This window comes from Notolepis coatsorum (assembly GCF_963971535.1).
Source record: "Notolepis coatsorum genome assembly, chromosome: 20".
NCBI classification, from domain to species: domain Eukaryota; kingdom Metazoa; phylum Chordata; class Actinopteri; order Aulopiformes; family Paralepididae; genus Notolepis; species Notolepis coatsorum.
In genome coordinates, this window is record NC_140184.1 from 35,245,773 (window position 1) to 35,271,298 (window position 25,526).

At 44.3% G+C, this 25,526-nt stretch overlaps 1 protein-coding gene across 1 annotated transcript in view; it reads left to right on the plus strand.

The window, feature by feature from the left end:
• myo9aa (myosin IXAa) overlaps nt 1-25,526 on the plus strand; it is a 204,572-nt gene that overhangs the window by 99,947 nt on the left and 79,099 nt on the right. The window contains 6 exon segments of the mRNA XM_084337743.1: nt 414-467; nt 4,286-4,383; nt 5,890-6,016; nt 12,427-12,516; nt 19,763-19,879; nt 20,453-20,587. Coding sequence (XP_084193869.1) covers nt 414-467; nt 4,286-4,383; nt 5,890-6,016; nt 12,427-12,516; nt 19,763-19,879; nt 20,453-20,587 — 621 coding nt within the window.

The window sequence follows — 25,526 nt, forward strand, 5'->3', positions numbered from 1 at the left end:
TTCCATTCCTTCACTGATCATTTACGATAGCAGACTTGATCCGTTCAATCATGACCCATGCTTATTTTCTGACTGTGTGGTTAAGTCTGTCTGCCTGCCTGTCTGCCTGTCTGTCTGCCTGTCTATCTCTCTGTATGTCTCACTGTCCATGTGCATGTATCTGTGTGCTTGAGATATACCTTGAAGTTATTATCTGTGTATTGTGTATCGGTACAGTATGCATGTGTATAACGGAGCTTGTTGTTAGGTCCAAACATTGCTTCAGTCCCTTCTTTAACCGCATGTCCTATGAATGTCATATATATATATATACAATATGTATGCATGTGTTGTATTGCCAGTGGAATGCTGCCACAGTACCTAACCCTACCGCCCCCCTCCTCCTTCATCTACTCTTACCTTAACCTTTCCAGATGACAAAGAAAGTACACCGACTGCACTGGGAGAATTTCTATGAGAGCGAGCTGGTCAGTATCTCCACCTTGCACTACCAGAGTGTTTATATATCTCCGTACGGTATGGGTTTGTGTGTGTTGAATGTAACGCACGTTGAGTAGAAGGTTTCTAGATGGTCACTGCTCCCACGCGGTCGTGCCACATGCCACGCATTCTGTACACACACCCCCCACCCTGCCCTGCCCTCCCCTTCCCTCCTCTCCCCTCCCTTGTCTCGTTGCTTCTTGGTCACTTCCTGGTTTGGTATTGGTGGTGTTTCAAAAATTGTATCTTATCTCTGTGTCTATCTCCCTGTGCTGTCCTGATCTGTAGGGCTTTCCTTGGTCATTGACGGAGCTGTTTTTTGTGTTACTTAAACAAACAGAAACTCTCCATCCTGAATAGGAGACGCTCGATAAATTTTTGAAGAAAATGTGCACCCAAACTTTGAACAAGAATCCTTGTCTGATAATGAAAGAGAAAGATACATCTGATTGAAATTGAATTACCGGTATTAAACACTATTACCATTGGGATACTCCTCCAGGAATACTACCCACACAGGGATCCACTCCTCCATGAAGCCCGGTATCTGAAGTGTTACCCTGCAGGACTGGTGCTTGTTAGCTGTCGGAGCTCTCTCCCCAGACTCTGAGTACTTAGTATCTCTACACAGAACCCAGGGAAGCTTCCAGCTTCTCAGTTCCCTATCTGCCAACAGATACCATGGGTCCCATGCAATATGCACACTGACTGGAAGCTGTCCAAACAGTGTGCTACTGACAGGGGAGGGCTGCAGATGTAAACTTGTTGACTTAGCCTTGCCATAGCTTTACTGCATGTGTGCATGACCACCACAGTAGGCAACCCATCAACTTTTGTCCTTTTGACCCTAATCATGGTTAGGTCAACCAAGCCATAATAGACATATCACTCCCCTTGGTACAACTTCACCTGTGCTTTTAAGGGGAAAAAACACCAATTTCTCCAAGGACGCATCCTCATCCTGTATTATTGAATTGAATTGAATAGAAACTGTATAAAGTCAATGGCCAAGAAAGCCTTTGTGTGTCATTTGGGGTTTGGTCATGTGTTCTAAAGTGCATCAATGAATCGCCAATCACAGTTGGCTTATTCAATGATCTGTGAATTAACCCTTTGTCTCCCAGTGAGTACCATTTATGTGTGATTGTGTGATTTGAGAGAGTTGCATTATGCTGTTGCTGTAAACTTAGTTGCTTAACTGAGTTGAATTCATGGATAATGCACTAGCTCTATATAGAGCGACTGAGTGAACATGTTTAGTGCTGTGGTGATTATCTTCATCGTTTGAGCATCATAGAAAAGTAAGTAAAATAATGTGTAAAAAGTAGGGATGTCTGATATTATCGGCCGATATTGGCATACAAATGTGATATCGGAAATTATCGGTATCGGATTTAAATTTTTTTTTTTTACATTTATTTAACCTTTATTTACCCAGGCAAGCAAGTAAGAACAAATTCTGATAAAATGTATTGTCAAAAGTATGCATAATGTTGTGTTAATTCCACGACAAGAGATATGTAATGTTAATTACCTGAAATTATTCAGTTTTTTGGGGCGGGAAACCCTGCATATATCGGTATCGGTTGATATCGGTATTGGAAATTAAGAGTTGGACAATATCGGTATATCGGTATCGGTAAAAAAGCCAATATCGGGCATCCCTAAAAAGGTCAATGTATCATCTTTTTGTGTCATAAAAGACTGACAGCAGTTATTTTACTGTTCTTTGTGACATGGTGGATGACTACATTATGAAGTGTTAGCAAAGCACAGAAACAGCCGTTTTGGAAATAACCCCTTCATTTAGTGTAACCATGAACCTCAAATGTCTTTTCACTACCTTGGAACGTTTTGTTATCATTGCGAAGACTTATAACGTCAAAACAGGCAGAATTTACTTTTTTTACATTCCTACCCTGAAAATGTGACAGAGAAATTAATAGCTGTGAGGTTTCTGCTATAAATGTGAGAAAGGGGGAGGAAGGGAGGTAGGGAGTTACACTCGTTTAGAGAGCAAGCCTCGTGTTCGGAGTGTTTGCCTTTCCATGGCCTTGGTATGTGATAATTATGGCAGCCATAGTGGAAAGAGCCATAACGGAAAGACCCCTACTTGCATCGGATCTATGTGTGAGTGATGAGAAGTGTGTGCGCGTGCACTCGTAGATTCACACAATTTATTTATTTTGTAGTTATATAAGCCTAATTATAGCAAATGATAGATACAATATACTTTTTATTGTAGATATTCTGTTTATATAGGTTTTCTAGTGGAGGAAAAGCTTTAAGCCTCCTGATAAGCATCTGCTCCCAGCCTGTTGCTCCCACACACTGACTCCACCATACACCAAGAATTAGCATGCATAACACTTAACACAATACCTACATTATAGTCTAGGTCTAGGAAGTAACCTTGATGGGACTTGAACACATGCTAGCATGGGTTTAAAACAAATCGTTGATATTAGATAGCATCGTTTCCCCTTTAGACATGAATTGAGGGGCGTGCCGGGGAGTTGAGATCAGACACTGTGTGTGAGTCATGTTATTGAAGATGTTATGAATGGGATTTGCATGGAGGATCAGGTGTGTGTGTGTGTGTGTGCGTATGTGTGTGCGTGTGTCCATGTAAGCATGTATCAACACATATCCGTTTATGAATGGGTGATCTTCCTCATTCCTCCTCCACACAAACCCTCCTCATCTCCTTCCCTTCAGCTCTTTCCACCGACGCTCATATAAAGACTTGTAAATTGCTTCTCCTCTCGCTGCCTTTTTGCCAGTCTGCCAAATTTCCATGGACAGGCTTGCAGAGAGAACGCAGGGGACCGTATTTTCCACTGTATGAGCAGAACATGCATTATGCTACTCTTCAGATCAGACCAAAACATGCAAAGTTCACCAGGCTCTCTTCAGATCAGACCAAAAAAATGCACTGAGTTGCTGGTCTGCTTGACCAAGCTTCATAATGATAGCCTCTTCCAGAATGACTCACTCCTCCTTGTCTGCACTGACCCACCCGGCTGCTTTCTGGTTGGCTAAGTGAACTCCAGTACAAGCTATTTTAACCTTCTTTGTTTGTCACGCTGTATATTTATGCAAGATAATTACTTGTATACTGTCAATGGTTGATTGTAGCTGCTTTGTTTGCAAGGCGTAGGTAATGAATACTTCATAGAGAATGATTATTACCGTAGTATATGCTTAGCTTGTAGGTGTCGTTTCATGGCATTGACCCCTTTTGAGCCAAAATGGACACCTTTTTAGGTTAGTCCATTTAGCTATACATCAGACCGCCATCGTGGCATCAGCACTGTGCTGTGAACGACTTGTAAACTGGGGAGTAGGTGGAGTTTGGTCACGATCTACAACTTTAGGATAAAACAAACAGACATAAATCATGCTGAAGACTGTCAAATCCCAGAAATACTAATTACTTCTTAGTGTTAGGGCCCCCCGGAGATTCATAAGCGTAATATTAAATGCCCATGTAGGGAAATGGGGAAATCGTAACTCTTCACAATAGCACAACTGCTCTATAGCAGCCAGTGTTGGAAAGTATTTGCTTGACATAACTTAATGCATTAACAATACTAACTTCTTTTAAAAAATGTAAGCATTCTGCCGGTGGTTTTATACTGGCAAACAGTGGTACAGGAAAATGGCGTGATCACAGTAGAGCCTGTGTGCCTCTTGTGTACCTCCTGGATACCTCCTGGATGCACCGGGCTGATGTCTAATGTGTCTGTGTTGTTATGGCTCCAGCATGGCTGCTTGATAACACCTGGTCTCCTTGTGGTTGTAGGACTGCTTCACAGTGGAAGGAGAGGATCTGAAACATGACTTTGAGAGACTGCAGCTGGCCATGGAGATGGTGGGCTTCCTGCCTGCCACACGCAAACAGTGAGGGACACACACACACACACACACACACACACACACACACACACACACACACACACACACACACACACACGCAAACAGTGAGGGACACACACACACACGCAAACAGTGAGGGGCACACACACACACACGCAAACAGTGAGGGACACACACACACACGCAAACAGTGAGGGACACACACACACGCAAACAGTGAGGGGCACACACACACACACACACACGAAAACAGTGAGGGGCACACACACAAACATTGAGGGACACACACACGCAAACAGTGAGGGACACACACACACACACGCAAACAGTGAGGGGCACACACACACAAACAGTGAGGGGCACACACACAAACATTGAGGGACACACACACACAAACAGTGAGGGGCACACACACAAACAGTGAGGGGCACACACACACAAACAGTGAGGGGCACACACAAACATTGAGGGACACACACACACACACGCAAACAGTGAGGGACACACACACACGCAAACAGTGAGGGGCACACACACACGCAAACAGTGAGGGGCACACACACACAAACATTGAGGGACACACACACACACACGCAAACAGTGAGACACACACACACGCAAACAGTGAGGGGCACACACACACGCAAACAGTGAGGGACACACACACACAAACAGTGAGGGACACACACACACACACGCAAACAGTGAGGGACACACACACACGCAAACAGTGAGGGACACACACACACACAAACAGTGAGGGACACACACACACACGCAAACAGTGAGGGACACACACACACGCTAACGGTGAGGGACACACACACACACACACACACACGCAAACAGTGAGGGACACACACACACAAACAGTGAGGGACACACACACAAACAGTGAGGCACACACACACGCAAACAGTGAGGGACACACACACGCAAACAGTGAGGGACACACACACACACATGCAACCAGTGAGGGACACACACACACACGCAAACAGTGAGGGACACACGCACACAACCCACCCACTTACCTACCCACCTAGACACACACACACATCACACACAAACAGTGAGGGTCACACACACACACACACACACACACACACACACACACACACACACACACACACACACACACACACACACACACACACACACCACATGCAAACAGTGAGACACACACACACACACACACACACACACACACACACACAACCCACCCACGTACCTACCCACCTAGACACACACACTACACACAAAAAGTAAGGGACACACACACCCAACTTACCTACACACCTACACACACACACTACACACAAAAAGTAAGGGACACACACACCCAACTTACCTACCCACCTAGACACACACACACACACACAACGCCCATGTCACATGCAAAATGAGCCATTATTAACTATCATAAGCAGACTGTCAAATGTCCACAAACTCACTGTAATAAAGCAGCCGCACACTCTAATGAAACCCAAGATGAAGTTCCTCTGATGACGTGACCCATTGTCTCGTCAGGATCTTCTCCCTGCTGTCAGCCATTCTGCACCTGGGGAACATCCGCTACAAGAAGAAGACCTACAGAGACGACTCCATCGACATCTGCAACCCAGAGGTGCTGCCTGTTGTCTCCCAGCTACTGGAGGTGAGGGACTTCACGTTGCTATTATTACTGTACTGTCGCATCTAAGAAAAGAAAGTAAGGCAAAAATGAAGTATATCTACTGAGATTTGAAGCTATCCTCTCCTAATGGCATTTATAGATCTGTTTTACATGAAGAGCCCTTGCCACAGTGTTCATTGTAATGGGAAATATGAATCAGTTTTCCACAATGCTACCATTAGTTTGTTGAACAGGTTCAGCATGTTTTCCAAGCCATTTCCAGTGAAATACTTTACCCGAGATCTTTCCATATTCAGCCACTCAGTGGCAAGAAAAGAAAAAAACATAATTCCTTCGTTCAGGATATAATTACATCGTTTCTAATTCTGTCGCCCATCAGCAAATATTCTGGAGGCGTAATACTTGAGTGTATTTCACTCTGGTCCTCAGACAGCATATAAATGATGGTGTGTCAGAGAAGGGTTGGTGCCTGGAATAGGCGGCCTTATAAGGCCAATGCTGTCGCTACTAGACACACTCTTGGTTCTACAGTGAGTGTTTTACTCGTGGGGTAGGGATAGAGAGGTTTGGGTGGTGTAGGGTGGGGATAGAGAGGTTTGGGGTGGTGTAGGGTGGGGATAGAGAGGTTTGGGGTGGTGTAGGGTGGGGATAGAGAGGTTTGGGTGGTGTAGGGTGGGGATAGAGAGGTTTGGGGTGGTGTAGGGTGGGGATAGAGAGGTTTGGGTGGGGTAGGGTGGGGATAGAGAGGTTTGGGTGGTGTAGGGTGGGGATAGAGAGGTTTGGGGTGGTGTAGGGTGGGGATAGAGAGGTTTGGGTGGTGTAGGGTGGGGATAGAGAGGTTTGGGGTGGTGTAGGGATAGAGAGGTTTGGGGTGGTGTGAGGGTGAGGTTAGGGGGGAGGTTGGGGTGGTGTGGGGGTGGAGGAAGGGGGGGGGGGGGGGTTGGGGTGGGAGATGTACGCTGACACTACATCTATCAAGGCTCTTGGTCATGAGGGCCACCAGAAATGTATTGAGATAAAAAACAACTGTTGACATCATGCTCTCCATTCAACTGAAATCACCAGTGAAGCACAATTTTGTCTACTATTATGCATATCTATTGTGCCAGCGATGAGGACCGTAGAATACACATTTACAGACTTTCTTTTAATATGGTCCATTTGCATGTTCTTGGTATCTGATTCTAGGGACATCTATGGATCTCAGGGAATGTATTCCCAGTGTCAGAAATACTGTGTCTGTTACTAGGCTTGAGTAAATTGTAATGAAGCAAATGAGAATATCAATAAAATGTTGATACAGTACTGAATTCTGCCATCCGGACACATTCCATTTGAAATATGATTATAGAATATAGAATATCAGGCCTAAAATGGTTACTGGTATGCGATTAAAATGTGATTAATTAGATTAATTTATTACCAATCCTGTAATTAATTAGATGCATTTAATCGCCTGACAGCACTAATTGTTTTGCCAACTATCTGGAGCTAGTAGGTGGAACTAGCTAGCACCATTCAACAACATTATTAGTAAGTAAGAAATAAGGCTAGGGTTTAAAAATTCCGAACTATACCTTTAAGTATACATGGTCCTCTTCCTCTTTTCAAACGATCAGATCAAACCTTACAGGGAATAGGGCTGGGCGATATGGCCAACATTTTTATCACGATAACATTTTTCATATCGTTCGATATCGATAATTATCTATATTCTTGTTAGTATTAACTCATTCAGCGCCAGGGATTAGCCTGGTCCCGTTCTAGCTATGCCACGCTTTAAAGATAGGAGTGCGTCACCTTGTTTGTAGAGCTATATCTATATTCTATATTATAGCTATGGAGACAATACTATAGTCATTTGACAGTGACTTTCTTCTGTCGAACATGCAAAAAAGAGATAGTTTTTCATGCATACGTTTGTGCGTTATCCCGTGGTGAATATAAGTATATTTTAGGAGTGATCCGGGATAATTCCTGAAAAGCTGAGTTATAGGGCGCTATGTGTATTCTACTATAAGCGTTGGCGTTTCTTGCCTGGACACGCTACTATTTCCAAATCAAATGTATATAATAGGTATTATGTTTCATCATGAAACATTTGGCGCTTTTTTGGTGGACAAACCACCGCACATATGCACCGTGACTCGCGACTGGAGACTAGCTCTGCTAGCACACATAGCCTACTGTGTACAGACGGTTTCAAACTGTATTTTAAATTAGAAAGTAAACTAAATAAATGGACAAGAGAAAAATAAAAAATCTCAATTTTGTCAGTATTGTCATTTGAACAAGGAAAGCCATTACTTTAAGTTGCAGGCAAGAAAGACAAGTCTGTCCACTGTCTCTGGTTTAAAATCTGCCCTGTTGCAGGTCACAATACATATTTTTTATTCTAAATAAGACTTGTGCACATCTTGTTGGACCCCGACTGGAGGTGCAGGTCAGCGCAAGAGATATGTATAAAGCTAAAAGAAGAAAACATATTTTTTATTATCGATATTAATTTCATTATCGATTATTAAAATATATCTCGATAATTATCCTTATCGTTTTATCGCCCAGCCCTAACAGGGAATCTCTTAATGTCATTACATTGTTTTCCTGTAATGGTGAATAGTGAATTAGAGGGTTGACTGTCATTTCTGGGTCAGAGGAAGTTGTCACATTGTTGTTCTCAGTCTTTCATCATCTTCCCGTCTAGTCGGTGAAGTAGTTTGTGAACTTTCTAAAACAATGCTTTTAAGTTGGGTCATTTAAAAGGCTAAATACAGTGCGAGTGTATTTCTTTCCAAGTGCACTCTGTTCAACTCAATATTCTGGAAGGACTTAACAGCAAATCCCTTTTAATTTTCCAAAGTAAATACACATGCGGCAGGTTTATTATCCAGTGTGTGAGTTATACATCCTTGGTTACGGGATATTTCCTTGGATCTGTGGCTTATTACTAGATAATGATTTGTGTGGATCATTAGATCATTAGATGATTTGTTTACACGTTCCTCAACATGCTGCTTTTGTTCTTGTCAGAGAATAGCAGTATATTTTGACAATATTGTTATCTATCCCTTATTTCTCACCTAGCAGGGTGTTTATGGGACCAGGGCCGGCCCTGTTACATTTGGTTCCCTAGACAAGATTTCAGACCGGCACCCCCCGCTCCTTCTGTTTGACAATACAATATAATGAACCAATCTGGACATCTGGAGAGTCCTGCAAAGATTTGCCCCAGCCTTTTGTGAAAATGGCTCAGAAACCCCCTTTATTATGTGCATAGATGCACCATAAACTCTCTTAATGACCCATATCTCTAGTTTCAGAGTGGAAAGGTTCATGAAGTCATTTTATGCAGTGGGGCCAAATAAAAAACAATTGTCACCACATTGAAAAGTCTAACATGGCCGCTCACATCATTACACATAAATACAATTGCGCTCATTGGACTCAAGAGTCTTTATAACTCGGTATGCAGAAATAGGCAAAGTATTATATAAAACAAGATATATAAATTATTGTGACCATAAGTTGTAGGCGATTAGCACAAATCTGAGAGAGCAGGCAACTGCACCTCCTCATCCATCACCCTCAACATAGGGGCCCCCCAGGGCTGTGTTCTGAGTCCCCTCCTCTACTCCCTGTACACACACGACTGTGTGGCTCAGCGGAGTAGCAATACAATCGTCAAATTTGCTGACGACACAGTGGTGGTGGGCCTGATCTCTGCCAACGACGAGAGGGCCTACCTGGAAGAGGTCAAGGTCCTGGCGGGATGGTGCCAGGAAAACAGCCTCTCCCTGAACGTCAGCAAAACAAAGGAGATGATTGTGGACTTCAGGAGGTCGGGGGTCAAGGACTACAGCCCCCTCAGCATCGACGGGGCACCGGTTGAGAGAGTCAACAGCTTTAAGTACCTCGGAGCCTACATATCCGAGGACTTGACATGGACCACACACATTAACAGTGTTGTGAAGAAGGCACGACAACGCCTCTACTTCCTCAGGCGCCTAAGGAAGTTCCAAGTCAGCCAGAAGATCCTTAAGAACTTCTACTCATGTACAATAGAGAGCATCTTGACCGGCAACATCACCTCCTGGTTTGGGAATAGCACTGCACAAGACCAAAGCACACTACAAAGAGTGACACGTTCAGCCGAACGCACAATTGGAGGGGGGCTCCCCACCCTCCAGAACATTTACTACAAGCGTTGCAAGGGCAAGGCTAAGAGAATCATTAAAGACTCCAGTCACCCGAACAACTGCCTCTTTGAACTGCTGCGGTCAGGCAAGCGATACAGGAGTCTCAAGGCGAGCACAGAAAGACTCAGAAGAAGCTTCTATCCCCAGGCCATCAGGCTGCTAAACGAACAATGAATGAACACTACACAACAACAACCACCAAACGCACATAGCGCACACACCCACACGCACACACTCACTTTAAACAAACACACTGTAGCACCCACTCCACACACTTATAGCACACACCCACTTTAAACAAACACACTGTAGCACCCACTCCCCACACTTTATATTTATGGATGAAGGATTGCACTACAACTCGTACACCTTACTGTAAATTGTACCTAAAATTGTACCTCATCCCATTTCTGCTTTGCACTAGATAGTACTGTACATTAGTACACTGCATAGGATTGTGTATTGTATATTATATGGTAACTCAGAACATTGTACATATGTCTATACCGAACACTGTGACCTCATTTTCTTCTTCTAAATTCATGCTATATTATGTTATTATGTTATTTGATACTATCTTGTCTAGCACAGTCTCTGGAGCGAAACAGTAAGAAGCATTTTGTATGAAAGTATTCTGTACTTCTGTATGACAACTATTAAAGAACTTGAACTTGAACTTGGACATGGTTGTAGAGGTGAGACTTTTGTGGTTCCAGTGAGCCCAATTTTATTCACATATCTTGAGGTGAGCGGTCAAGTGACTTCCCTATGCAGACTTTTTTTCAATAAAAATTTGGAGCAAATTATCACCCATTTCCTGATAAAGTAGCATATAAGGCTCATGATATCTACGGGTCCCTCGAGGTCTACAGTTTCAGGTGATGCCTCTATCTTCACTCACACTTTAGAATTGAGCCCGCAAGAGCCTCTGAAAGACGGTAATGTTGGTTGCATCGCCTGTGTTACAGGTTTTTAGGGTTAAGCAGAATTTCTTTCCTGGTAAGTTGGCATAGACTGGCTAGTACCCCTAGATTCTTCAGGGTCTCTAGTTTCAGATGATATCTACATATTCACTGTTGCGCTAACAAAGACACCGAAAGAGCCTCCGAAAGAGGATAATGTCAGCAGGTTGTTTTCTTTTCTTTCCCTTCTTTCAGTGGTTTTTCTAGCTTAAACTTTGGAGTGAAATTTCTCCCCTTTCCTGGTAAGCTAGTGAGGTACGGCACTGGTACATCTAAATTCCTCAGGGTCTCTAGTTTCTGATGATATCTACATATTCACTATCGCGCTAACAAAGAGACCGAAAGGGCCTCTGAAAGACAATAATGTCAGCAGGTTATTTTCTTTTATTTCGCCTCTTAATTCTTTCAGACTGTTTTATAGGCTTAAACTTTGGAGTGAAATTTGCCTCTAGATTCCTCCGGGTCTCTAGTTTCAGATGATGTCTGTATCTTCACTGTAGCTTGTGAGACCGTGATGTCAAAATATTTTTTTTCTCAATACATTTTGTGTTTTGTCTCTCATGACCTTGATAGATGTACAGTCTCTGTATACCCCCACCTAACCCCACCCCAAACCTCTTATAACCTCACCCCACACCACCCCCAACCTCCCTATCCCTACCCTCACCCCCAACCGCCCTATCCCTACCCTCACCGCACCCCCAACCGCCCTATCCCTACCCTCACCCCAAACCTTCCTATCCCTACCCTTACACACCGACCCAACCCCTCCCAACCTCCCTATCCCTACCCTCACCGCACCCCCAAACCTCCCCCATCCCTACCCTCACCGCACCCCAAACCTCCCCATCCCTACCATCACCGTACCCCAAACCTCCCTATCCCTACCCTCACCGCACCCCCAAACCTCCCCATCCCTACCCTACCCTCACCCCAAACCTCTCTATCCCTACCCTCACCGTACCCCAAACCTCCCCATCCCTACCCTCACCGCACCCCCAAACCTCCCCATCCCTACCCTCACCCCAAACCTCCCTATCCCTACCCTCACCGCACCCCAAACCTCCCCATCCCTACCCTCACCCCAAACCTCTCTATCCCTACCATCACCGTACCCCAAACCTCCCCATCCCTACCCTCACCGTACCCCAAACCTCCCCATCCCTACCCTCACCGCACCCCAAACTTCCAAATAGCCTGTGTTATGCTACAGAACTATGGTGTTCCCAGGTGAATGGAGTTTTTCCATGATCTCTCTTCATTTCATTGGCAGGTCAAGGAGGAGACACTGTTCGAGGCTCTGACGACACGGAAGACGGTGACAGTTGGGGAAAGGCTTATTGTGCCCTATAAACTGGCCGAGGTAAGACTGCTTGATAGGTAATTGATTAAGTCTAATAAATTATTGGAGGCTGAAGACATAGTATAGTTCTCAGGTGTGCGGCATGGAGAAAATACTCTATATGCGGTATATAAAGGGCACAGTATTTATAGAGAGTTCAAGTTTGTTTATTATTTGTCACAACAAAATACAGAATTCTTTATGATGAAATGCTTGTTTCTGTATGAGCCCCTGAGAGTGGGCTACATACAGTAAAAAGAAAGTAAGTTAAAAAAGTAAGTAAGGTCAATATACATATACAATATACAATACAGAGTAAAATGAGTAACAGTGAGGTACAAAACTTAGGGTAGGGTGCAAATGAGGTATCAATGTAGTGCAAATCTCTTTAATAATAGATAAATATAAAGTGTGTTAAAGTGAGTGGTAAGGTGAGTGTTTGTTGAAGTGAGTGTGTACATGTGGATGTGTGTGTAGATGATTGGTTGTTACATAGTGTCATTGAGCATCCTGATGGCCCGGGGAACTGAGGAAGTAGAAGTAGTATGTGACAAGTAACTATGGGTGAACGTGAGGTGTGTGGGTGGGTGTGGGTGAGCAGCTGTGTGAGGAGCAAGCGTATGTGTGTATTCAGTATTTTTGGTTTGGTGGCTTTCATGCCAAGGAAACAGATATCGCTTCATGTTTATCATACCTTGTTTGGAGGAGCGTTGCTGTGTATGAATGTCCGTTCTATATGTTGTATACTTAAATTAATTTGGTCACGCACCGAGGGACTTCTCAATCTAGCACCAATTCCTCCTAGCCTCTAGTCTCTCTAGAACACACTGCCTCTAGTCTCTCTAGAACACACTGCCTCTAGTCTCTCTAGAACACACAGCCTCTCTGCCTCTAGTCTCTCTAGAACACACAGCCTCTCTGCCTCTAGTCTCTCTAGAACACACAGCCTCTCTGCCTCTAGTCTCTCTAGAACACACAGCCTCTCTGCCTCTAGTCTCTCTAGAACACACAGCCTCTCTGCCTCTAGTCTCTCTAGAACACACAGCCTCTCTGCCTCTAGTCTCTTTAGAACACACAGCCTCTCTGCCTCTAGTCTCTCTAGAACACACAGCCTCTCTGCCTCTAGTCTCTCTAGAACACACAGCCTCTCTGCCTCTAGTCTCTCTAGAACACACAGCCTCTCTGCCCCTAGTCTCTCTAGAACACACAGCCTCTCTGCCTCTAGTCTCTCTAGAACCCACAGCCTCTCTGCCTCTAGTCTCTCTAGAACACACAGCCTCTCTGCCTCTAGTCTCTCTAGAACACACAGCCTCTCTGCCTCTAGTCTCTCTAGAACACACAGCCTCTCTGCCTCTAGTCTCTCTAGAACACACAGCCTCTCTGCCTCTAGTCTCTCTAGAACACACAGCCTCTCTGCCTCTAGTCTCTCTAGAACACACAGCCTCTCTGCCTCTAGTCTCTCTAGAACACACAGCCTCTCTGCCTCTAGTCTCTCTAGAACACACAGCCGCTCTGCCTCTAGTCTCTCTAGAACACACAGCCTCTCTGCCTCTAGTCTCTCTAGAACACACAGCCTCTCTGCCTCTAGTCTCTCTAGAACACACAGCCTCTCTGCCTCTAGTCTCTCTAGAACACACAGCCTCTCTGCCTCTAGTCTCTCTAGAACACACAGCCTCTCTGCCTCTAGTCTCTCTAGAACACACAGCCTCTCTGCCTCTAGTCTCTCTAGAACACACAGCCTCTCTGCCTCTAGTCTCTCTAGAACACACAGCCTCTCTGCCTCTAGTCTCTCTAGAACACACAGCCTCTCTGCCTCTAGTCTCTCTAGAACACACAGCCTCTCTGCCTCTAGTCTCTCTAGAACACACAGCCTCTCTGCCTCTAGTCTCTCTAGAACACACAGCCTCTCTGCCTCTAGTCTCTCTAGAACACACAGCCTCTCTGCCTCTAGTCTCTCTAGAACACACAGCCTCTCTGCCTCTAGTCTCTCTAGAACACACAGCCTCTCTGCCTCTAGTCTCTCTAGAACACACAGCCTCTCTGCCTCTAGTCTCTCTAGAACACACAGCCTCTCTGCCTCTAGTCTCTCTAGAACACACAGCCTCTCTGCCTCTAGTCTCTCTAGAACACACAGCCTCTCTGCCTCTAGTCTCTCTAGAACACACAGCCTCTCTGCCTCTAGTCTCTCTAGAACACACAGCCTCTAGTCTCTCTAGAACACACAGCCTCTCTGCCTCTAGTCTCTCTAGAACACACAGCCTCTCTGCCTCTAGTCTCTCTAGAACACACAGCCTCTCTGCCTCTAGTCTCTCTAGAACACACAGCCTCTCTGCCTCTAGTCTCTCTAGAACACACAGCCTCTCTGCCTCTAGTCTCTCTAGAACACACAGCCTCTAGTCTCTCTAGAACACACAGCCTCTCTGCCTCTAGTCTCTCTAGAACACACAGCCTCTCTGCCTCTAGTCTCTCTAGAACACACAGCCTCTCTGCCTCTAGTCTCTCTAGAACACACAGCCTCTCTGCCTCTAGTCTCTCTAGAACACACAGCCTCTCTGCCTCTAGTCTCTCTAGAACACACAGCCTCTCTGCCTCTAGTCTCTCTAGAACACACAGCCTCTCTGCCTCTAGTCTCTCTAGAACACACAGCCTCTCTGCCTCTAGTCTCTCTAGAACACACAGCCTCTCTGCCTCTAGTCTCTCTAGAACACACAGCCTCTCTGCCTCTAGTCTCTCTAGAACACACAGCCTCTCTGCCTCTAGTCTCTCTAGAACCCACAGCCTCTCTGCCCCTAGTCTCTCTAGAACACACAGCCTCTCTGCCTCTAGTCTCTCTAGAACACACAGCCTCTCTGCCTCTAGTCTCTCTAGAACACACAGCCTCTCTGCCTCTAGTCTCTTTAGAACCCACAGTTTCTCTGCCCCTAGTCTCTCTAGAACCCACAGCCTCTCTGCCTCTAGTCTCTCTAGAACCCACAGCCTCTCTGCCCCTAGTCTCTCTAGAACACACAGCCTCTCTGCCTCTAGTCTCTCTAGAACACACAGCCTCTCTGCCTCTAGTCTCTCTAGAACACACAGCCTCTCTGCCTCTAGTCTCTCTAGAACACACAGCCTCTCTGCCTCTAGTCTCTCTAGAACACACAGCCTCTCTGCCTCTAGTCTCTCTAGAACACACAGCCTCTCTGCCTCTAGTCTCTCTAGAACACACAGCCTCTCTGCCTCTAGTCTCTCTAGAACACACAGCCTCTCTGCCTCTAGTCTCTAGAACACACAGCCTCTCTGCCTCTAGTCTCTCTAGAACACACAGCCTCTCTGCCTCTAGTCTCTCTAGAACACACAGCCTCTCTGCCTCTAGTCTCTCTAGAACACACAGCCTCTCTGCCTCTAGTCTCTCTAGAACCCACAAGCATTACATATCTGCCTCTAGTCTCTCCTTGTCTGAAATATAGGCATTGAACACTAATGATGAGTCACATTAACACTTTCAGTGCCAGCAGGGGCGCACGATTTAGTGCTTGAGTGCCACCACCCACTTCAATGATAGCATTAAAACGCCTAATCTATGTTTTAAATTATGACTATGTGTCTAATCTGCCCGTCGCTTATCAATGACTTGTTTGCAGTCAACATTGTCGAAACAGATTCTGAGCTCCTGATGGGGCTGCTGTACCAACGGGAGACTCGGTTGATGAAATATGAATTCAGATCGCTAATAAAAACGATATTTGGCGTCGTGGGCATTCAGGCATTGGGCTGATAAAACGAGTTATGACGTCACTGGCACTCAAAGTGTTAAGGGGCCGCATGAGGGAATGGGAGGGTTTGTGTATCTGTGTGTGTCTAAGTGGGCATGCGTGCATGTGTAATTATATTCTGATGATGAGGTGAAAAAGTTGGTGTGTGCTCATGTTTACAATATCAAGTTTTTGGCGTATTTGTGTATATTTGATGCGATATTGAATGACATAAATCACAGTTTTGTAACAGTTAAGTTGGCTCCATAATGACAGACTAGGCTGTTTTGTATATCATAGTTCTAAACACATAGAACAGGTTTGGTGGGAACGCCCCCCCTTATTGGGGCCCGATGCACGACAGCAGCAGATCTACAGTACATCTGTAAACCGTCTGGTAGGTGTGTAAGTGCGTGTGTGTGTGTGTGTTTTGATCTGAGGAAAGAATAAACCTGGACTCTGTGATCTAGTGCATTAAAAAGCACTTTGATGTAAGTAACATATTACTCCTGTTGTTGGTTTGTTTTCAGTTCATTTTGGTGAAACATTATATCGTCTTATTTGGTCTGGTTTGTTTCTGGGGACAGAAAACTGGAAAACTCTGCCGTTAGTTGCCTGGTGACTGGTGTCCTGGTTTTTCTCTTCCAAACCTTTTTTATTTATTTATTTTTTTAATTATCTTTTTCCCCCTTCTTTTTCCGTTTTTCTCCCATCCCAATGTTAGTCGTTATGCCAATTCCCAATCCCCTTCCTGGTCGTTGCGCACTCTACCGTCGGTCCGGGAGGGCGGAGACTATCACATGCTTCCTCCGACACATGTGTACCCAGCCCACCGCTTTTTTTCACCTGGCAGCGCGGACTCTCACTGGGAGAGTGTAACGTGTGGAAGGTCACACTACCTCTCCTAGATCCTTCCCTTGCTGTGCAGGCGCCCCGACCGAACTGTAGGAGTCGCTGTTTACAATGACCAGGACCCACCCTCGCCGGCTTCCCACCCGCTAACACTGTCAATTGTGTTAGTATGGACGGTCGGCCAACCCGGAAGCACCACAGCTGGATTCGATCCCACTGTCTCTGTGGTGGTAGACAGACGCTTAGTCCGCTGCGCTACCCGGGCCGCCCTTCTCTTCCAAACCTTTTTATCCGTAATTGAAAACAGGCTAAATTACTTCTTGAAAACTCTGACCTTGGAACTCTGAAGAAAACAAAACAAAACACTCAGAACACTTGGTTATTAAGCTTTAATTTGTGCATGTGTGCTGTCTGACGGACAGTGCTATGGATACTTGTCCCCAAGTGACTTTAGGGTCAGAACACTTACATGTATGAGGGTAAAGCATGTTTAAAAACGATATCTACCAAAGTGAATGTTAAACTGAAATGTTACAATGACTCGCATTACAGACGTGTGTGTGTGTGTGTGTGTGTGTGTGTGTGTGTGTGTGTGTGTGTGTGTGTGTGTGTGTGTGTGTGTGTGTGTGTGTGTGTGTGTGTGTGTGTGTGTGTGTGTGTGTGTGTGTGTGTGTGTGTGTGTGTGTGTGTGTGTGTGTGTGTGTGTGTGTGTGTGTGTGTGTGTGTGTGTGTGTGTGTGTGTGTGTGTGGTTAATCTCAAAGCGGAATGGTGTTCTGGTCAGACCTCTTTGGGATTTTGATGCGTTGAACCACACAGGACCACTAGCTATATACACTGTAGTGAAACCCAACACCAGCAGCCTATAGGCTCAGCTCTCCAGTCTCTTCCTGGCCTCCCGGCTCTCCTACTGGATCTCCCTCCATCCTCTCTCTCTCTCCTCTCTCTCTTTCCTCCTGCTCTGTCACTCCATGGCTGCGCACATACACAGTCACTCAATCATTCACACACACGCACTCACTCACTCATTTACTGACTCAACCAGTCACTCACTCACATACTCACTCATGCACACACACTTACTCACACACACACACACACACTCACTCACTTACTAATTTACACACACACACACACACGCACACGCACACGCACACACACGCACACAGCCCCCAAGTCTGTTTACAGGATCCGGTGTGGAGCGAACGCATTCCAACCCCATCCTAAGTTTTCTTTGAAAACTCTGTGAAAACAAACACACACCACATTCACCAGATGAGAGTCGCCTGAGAGAGAGACGGCCCCACTCTCAGTGAATGACTACCTGGACAGTAGTTCAGCCTCTATGGGCTTGGCTTGGTCAGGGTGCTGCTGCACTGAGGCTGCTAGTGAATATCAGAGGGTGGACCCAGACCTAGTCTCAGTTGAATAGGGATTTAAAATAATTGGTGTTCGCTTGAAATGCAAACTATTTAAATCCCAAGATGGTTGTGCTCATATGGCAGGCTGTCAGAAATAATTATGATGGTTGTATTTTGCGTTGCAATTTATTTATTGTTTAATGTTTATTGTGTCTCATTTTAATAACTCCCCTATTTGTATGATTGGAGTTGCATAGTTGTATGCACCCTGGGTCCATTCTCTTTTCAGTGCACACAGTGCATTGCTTCCGATTAAAAGAGTGGAACTGAATAAAGTACCTTGTTTTCTGATACAAATTCCCTTTAATGTTCACCCCTAGGAATTGCCCTTAATAGGACCTGAACACATTCTGTCCCAGAAAGCAATATACTTTAATATACTACTCACACATTTAATCATCAACACCACAAGATCACAGTAACGTCCGCCTAATGGCTGTTAGATATGTAGGGGCCATTTTATATGAACAAACAATCAGTGATTGTTATGGCAGCAATACGGGTGGTCCATCTGTATACATTGCTGTTGTATGTTTATAATTGTTCTTGCCTCTCAACTCACATCATACCACTTCAAAAATCACATAAATCTGAGCTCCCTTTTTGATTATTAGTCTCATTAGAAAAGTATTTAACTGTTTTCCGCCGAATGTTTTGAATCCAACTTCCTCTAAATAATGAAACGGCCTATGGCTTTTTTGGACTGTGTATGGGATGTATAAATAATACTTTGTATGACCTCTGTGGGAGTAGCCAAGCAGATTTAGTCTGGAGATGCTAAAAATAAAGTAGTAAATTATGTACAGAGGCATTTCAACTTTGAATAGTGTGGCCTGTTTTGAGCAACATTGAAATTATTTTTAGAACACAGGTCACCTTTGAGTCAGTGAACGATTCCTCATTTATTTGACATGAGAGGCCTTTGCAATATAATTACAGCATGATATTTATGGTATGATGTAGCCTGTTTTTATCTCTTTATGTACATGGACAGATGTATATAATCATACCTGGATACATCACAATTCTTTATTCTTTGTATGTAATTAATCTACAGTACTTTCAAGTTGAAGTAATTAGATTGAATATAATTCACAGCTTACATGTCCTAAAGTTAATGTCAAATGTAGCATCCCAAATTCTTCTCCGTCTCCAGCTGCTTAGCGTCAACTCTTAATGTTCAGCTTAGAATGGGTGTGAAAAGCTGTTTCTGAGTGGCCTGAGCCATTGGGGCTTGGAGCACTAAAGTATGTGTCTTCTTTCAGGCTGGAACTGTGCGAGACTCCATGGCTAAATCGCTGTACAGCGCTCTGTTTGATTGGATCGTCTTCAGGATCAACCATGCTCTGCTCAACAACAGGGATCTGACGGAGACCACCAAGGTAAGACTGAATAGACACACATGGTTGTGTAGCTTCTTTAGCTTCATTTTTAGTCTGTAACCACATACAGTACAAGACATTCTCAAACATAAATTGATGATCTCAAACATTTTCATATAAATGTATATCTATTTTTCCACTTTTCATCTCCCTCCAATTGATATAACACAATAGTGATTCTACCTATAGTACCTAGTTCATGAACGTTTTTACATGTGCTGTTCCCCCGCTGTTCTAAACACTGGTGTCTGGTGGGACACTCCCAGGAAGATCACCCGGCACACAGGAAGTGATCGCTTTACGTCACCAGCAGCAACGGCAGCAGTTTATTTGGAATGAATAGAAGACTAACTCGGTAGTTAGCATGCATTTTTATAATGGAAAGCAAACGTGCAGAAAGGCAACAGCATTGATTTGCTTTTCAACAACGGATGTCTTCAGAATAAACAAAGGATCTTAGGATCTTGCGGATTACCACAGAAAGAAAAAAGATTGCAATACTAATTGATACTCAATTTGATGCACTGGTTTCCTGGAATATCCTCTCATGTTGCCTGATTGTCTCGTCCTCAGATCTTATCAATTGGAGTACTGGACATATTTGGCTTTGAGGACTATGAGAACAACAGCTTTGAGCAGTTCTGCATCAACTTTGCCAATGAGCGTCTCCAGCACTACTTCAACCAGCACATCTTCAAGCTGGAACAGGCAAGACCTCCAAACATGCTGTATTCTGTTACGCTGCTCTTAATGGTTGGTTTCCCTCTATGGGTGGATGCTAGGGGGTTGGTTTCCCTCTATGGGTGGATGCTAGGGGGTTGGTTTCCCTCTATGGGTGGATGCTAGGGGGTTGGTTTCCCTCTATGGGTGGATGCTAGGGGGTTGGTTTCCCTCTATGGGTGGATGCTAGAGGATTGATTTCCCTCTATGGGTGGATGCTAGGGTGTTGGTTTCCCTCTATGGGTGGATGCTAGGGTGTTGGTTTCCCTCTATGGGTGGATGCTAGAGGTTTGATTTCCCTCTATGGGTGGATGCTAGAGGTTTGATTTCCCTCTATGGGTGGATGCTAGGGGGTTGGTGTCCTTCTAGGGATTTTGGAAGTGAGGGAAGCAGGGAACAAAATTTACTTTTTGACTTACCAGCCATTTGGCTGGTAGATTTTAAAAACTACCAGCCAGGCAGATTTTTTACCAGCCAAAAATTATAAATAGCTTTTTAGTATATCGCCATGTGTTATTATTACTATATAATACTCTCATATGCTATTTTCAATTAATATCATAAACAACATAAGGAATATTAGCATCATTTTTTGTGGACTGGAGGAATGAGTCAGCGTTAATAGTTTTAAATGCAAATAATTTATTGAAACATAGAAGTGGGGTCGGGACACACACACACTGTTTCAACTCACCACCCCCGCATCATATTGTAGTCTAGTCTGTCTTCAAACTTCCACTCCTCTCGAAACTTTTTTATATTTGAATATCATCATTATCTGTCCATCCTCAGTAATCCTCAGTTTACTATAATATACTCCTGTCCTGAGTCCTGACTAGTGACTTCATCGTCTTTCCAAACGCACGCACACACACAGAGAGAGGGAGAGTGCCCCCCCCCCCCCATTTCCCTTTCCCCAGTCCACACTGTCTGCTGTTCTCTATGGCTCTGCCTCTGATCAGGATTAGCGTGTTAGCTTACGCTAACGTTGTAGTGATTGTACAGTACATGTAAACGTTAATTTCGGGCGATGTGGGCATAAAGGAATGGCGACGATGCAAAGCATGTTAGATGCATTTGACCCGTTGTGAGAGAAAAAAACACCACAGACTTATTTCGGGTCGAAAAATAGGTGCACTGCTGTGTAGCCCTGCTCGGCTTTAATGCAAGCAGAAGCACGGACTGGGCGGATATGACTGCGGAGTTGCCACAGGGTTTTTCAAAATAAGAGTATCGATATTAACCCAACGTTGTTAGCTGCCGGAGCCATAGATATTATGACTGGAGCTGCGCTTGGGGGCGGAAATGTGACCTGCGCATGATTTTCAAAATAAGAGTATCGATATGAACTATTTTGTTACACGCCAGGTGGCGGGCAGACCTCTCATGGTTGGTCGCCAAACCTTAAATCTGCCCGCCATTGGCGGTTGGCGGGTACTTATTTTGTTCCCTGGAGGGAAGATAACTGATGTATTTATATTATTGAAAATTGTCAAAGCAATCATATCTGAGGTTGGGATGATTTTAATTTGCTTCCAAAAATGCACCAACCAGAATCAACCATGCGACGAAGTACCTTGACATACAGTATATCTTACCTTATGACTTTTCACAAAGGAATCCCTCACCCTTACTACTCCACACTGTGTACAGTACATACAGTATAATGAGTCTGGAACAATGCAGGAGGACTTTATCAGATTATGCAATAGGGTTAGCTGTAGGACTGAGAGCCATATGACTCACCTCAACCCCTCCCTGTGTGACCACCTTCACTGTGGATTTATGTTTTCTTAAGTGGGTGGATTAACTTCAAAGGGCCTTTTAATGTCATGATCTGTAAGGTTTACCTGAAAGTCAAACACTGTGTTTACCTCAAGATCACCTGAATCAATGGTCACGCCCTGACATGTTTGTAAGTGTAGCTACTTATAATAGTTACATTGTGTAGTAAATGTATGTCATTAACAACATACCTAGGCCTATATTGGTCTACAGTGAGGCCGGGGTAGTATTACTACACCAACCAGGATTACACAGTCAGATAACTGACCAACAATATAATTGAATAACCTTTTAGATATTTTGTTCATAATTAACAACTATCAATATGTAATATTCAAGTTTAGTGTTACAGATTCAAATCCAGAACATCCTAGATATACAGTAGTTGAATCTCTTTCAAAGTTATATAGTTAATTACTTAACCGCTTTTGTTGGTTTTGAAGCTTTTACATTGAGTCCAAACTCCAGAGTCATTGTACTGGGAAATAAGGGCTTGTGTTGGATTTGCAGTGTTAAAGATTGTCCCCTTCCTCAGATGATGGCTTATGTAATTTATAGCCCAAGAAGAACACTTTAAAAGCATGAAGCGGGGAGGCCTGACTTTGGTGTTTTGAACCATGGTGGCTACAAGTATGTTCTCATGACTATTGTCAAAATCACTCATGTCAAAAGCACAAGGCTTTTTTCCCCCTCTGCACTACAAAGCCCTTTTCGGACATGCACTCGGGACAATGTGTGGAGAATCGGGTGCGGGCATTGCCCAGATTTAGCACATAGCATGAAATTCTCTGGGGCTGACGTGTTCAGACATAATGGTAATACTGCACTTGGTTCAGGCCTAGGTAGGCGAGGGTATGACGAGCAAACAGCGTTTCATATCTCTCATACATCCTTAGTCAGACGGCGGAGCAAAGTGGCCAGCATATCATCTTGACTTGATATTTCAATATGTCCAGTTTCAAAGCATTATTGAGCAAAGGCTGACCTATTTAACAAATTATGGCCACTTAATAATCGTTTCATACAGGCTAAATACTGTGAGAAGCACACATAAATGTACGTCTTTGCTGCAGTCTCATCAATACGCTCATTAGCTCGCTGTGTGAATACTGCGGACAATGATGTGCTTGTGGTCAGACATGGGGGCGGGTTGTTATTACGTAGATTTAGGAGCTGGGAGGGTAAACTCTGCATGCATGGAATCATTAGTATGTTTGAGTTCGGACATACAGCCCCTTAATTAATGTGCAGTTAAAACCAGGAGTCCAGTGCATGCTGAAAGGGGCTCAATATAGTTGACTTTTTCTTATGCATTGTAGTGGTGATGAGTATATGGAGGTTTATGTATGCATGTATGTATGCTTGTAAACACACAAAAAACGCAGGAATTAGGTTAGAGTATCTGTCAATATTAAAAGGGAACTATCAATATCTGGTAGGATGTCTGATCACTGGAGTGGAGACACACACACACGCTGTATGTCTTTGTCTGTGTGACTGTGTACATGGATGCACCCACCAGTGAGTTTTATATGCAAGGACTGTATGTGTGGAGCCCTGCAGAGTGTGTATTGAGCGATGTTCAGCAGGATAAAGCATGTATTCCAGTCCAGGAAGCAGACATCCTGTCAGATATTGACAATTCCTTTTTAGTACCGAGTACCGACAGATAATCTAACCTAATTCCTGGTGGTTTAGCCACTACTGGCATGGTGGAAACAAACCCAACAGGTGTGTATGGAAACATTTTCAGTGACCATCAGGGACATATTATCAATACCGTACTTTTCGCACTATAAGCCGCACCTGACTATAAGCCGCAGCAGCTAAATTGAATGATGTGTACATATATAAGCCGCACTGGACTATAAGCTGCATGTGTTTTAATGTTTAATTACCATATGTAAGGAGTGGAGCCTGCGGCTTAATTTGACTCAACACGGGAAACCTCACCCGGCCCGGACACGGAAAGGATTGACAGATTGATTGCTCTTTCTCGATTCTGTGAGTGGTGGTGCATGGCCGTTCTTATATTGAGCTTTAAGTTTCCACCTCTACAGAGAATGACTCCCATTGGGACACAATACTGTCGGACAAATAACATTAACTCATTTACAAGTTGTATTAAGTTTAGCAAATAAGGGAACAGATAAATAACATTTCAATGCAGTAAAAAAAGCTATATTTCGATTTTCGGGTTTTGTCCACATATAAGCCGCACCGTTATATAAGCCGCAGGGTCTAAAAATGGGGGGAAAAGCCACGGCTTATAGTCCGAAAAGTACGGTACTTCCCCCTTTTGGCCACTGTGACTGACATTTCACTGTGACTGACATAGCCTACTGCAGGCCTACTGTTTGTCTTCAACGGATGTTGTTGGTGTGCTCTGCTCATGGCTCAGCCTTCCTTATTAGAGAGTAGGACCCTGTTAATAGTGTGAACACAACACAACCCAGGGACTCTGTGTGTGAATTGAGGCTGTGTGCCTGGTTGCCTGGGTGACCGTGGCTCATATTGATTTCTAATTTGTTCCATGCTGTCCATCAGCCTGCCGTTCACTATAACTGTCCAGGCATGTTTGTTTTTAAAGGAACACGCCTACATTATGGGAAATGTGCTTCTCCAGATTCCGACAAGAAGACGGATACCAATGTTCTATCTGTGCGTTGTGTTCTAGAAAGCGATCTGGCTGCAAGCTAGCCTAGCTTAGCACAAATTAATTGAAGCGGATACAGACCACTAGCCTAGCTTAAAACTCAGGGTGAGGTGTTTTTGGCCAAGAGCTAGGCTAGCTGGTCTGTATCTGCTTTCATTAATTTGTGCTAAGCTAGGCTAGCTTGCAGCCGAATAGCTTCCTACTGAACGCACAGAAAGGAAATTGGTATCTATCTTCTTGTCTGACTATGGAGAAGACGGTTTAACTACTTGATCTAGATTGGACAATCCCACAATGGATTTTAGGGGTCTTAGGACAGAAAAGGGGGGATATCTTGGGTGTACGTTGTTCACATGGGAAGTACAGTTATTAAGGTTGTATGGATCTCTGGGTTAGTATAGTTGTTGACATGCAGATCATAAAAAACATGGGTGCAAGGTACACACTCCTGTTGTTTCCCAGGTGCCAGCGATAGAACTGGTCCCC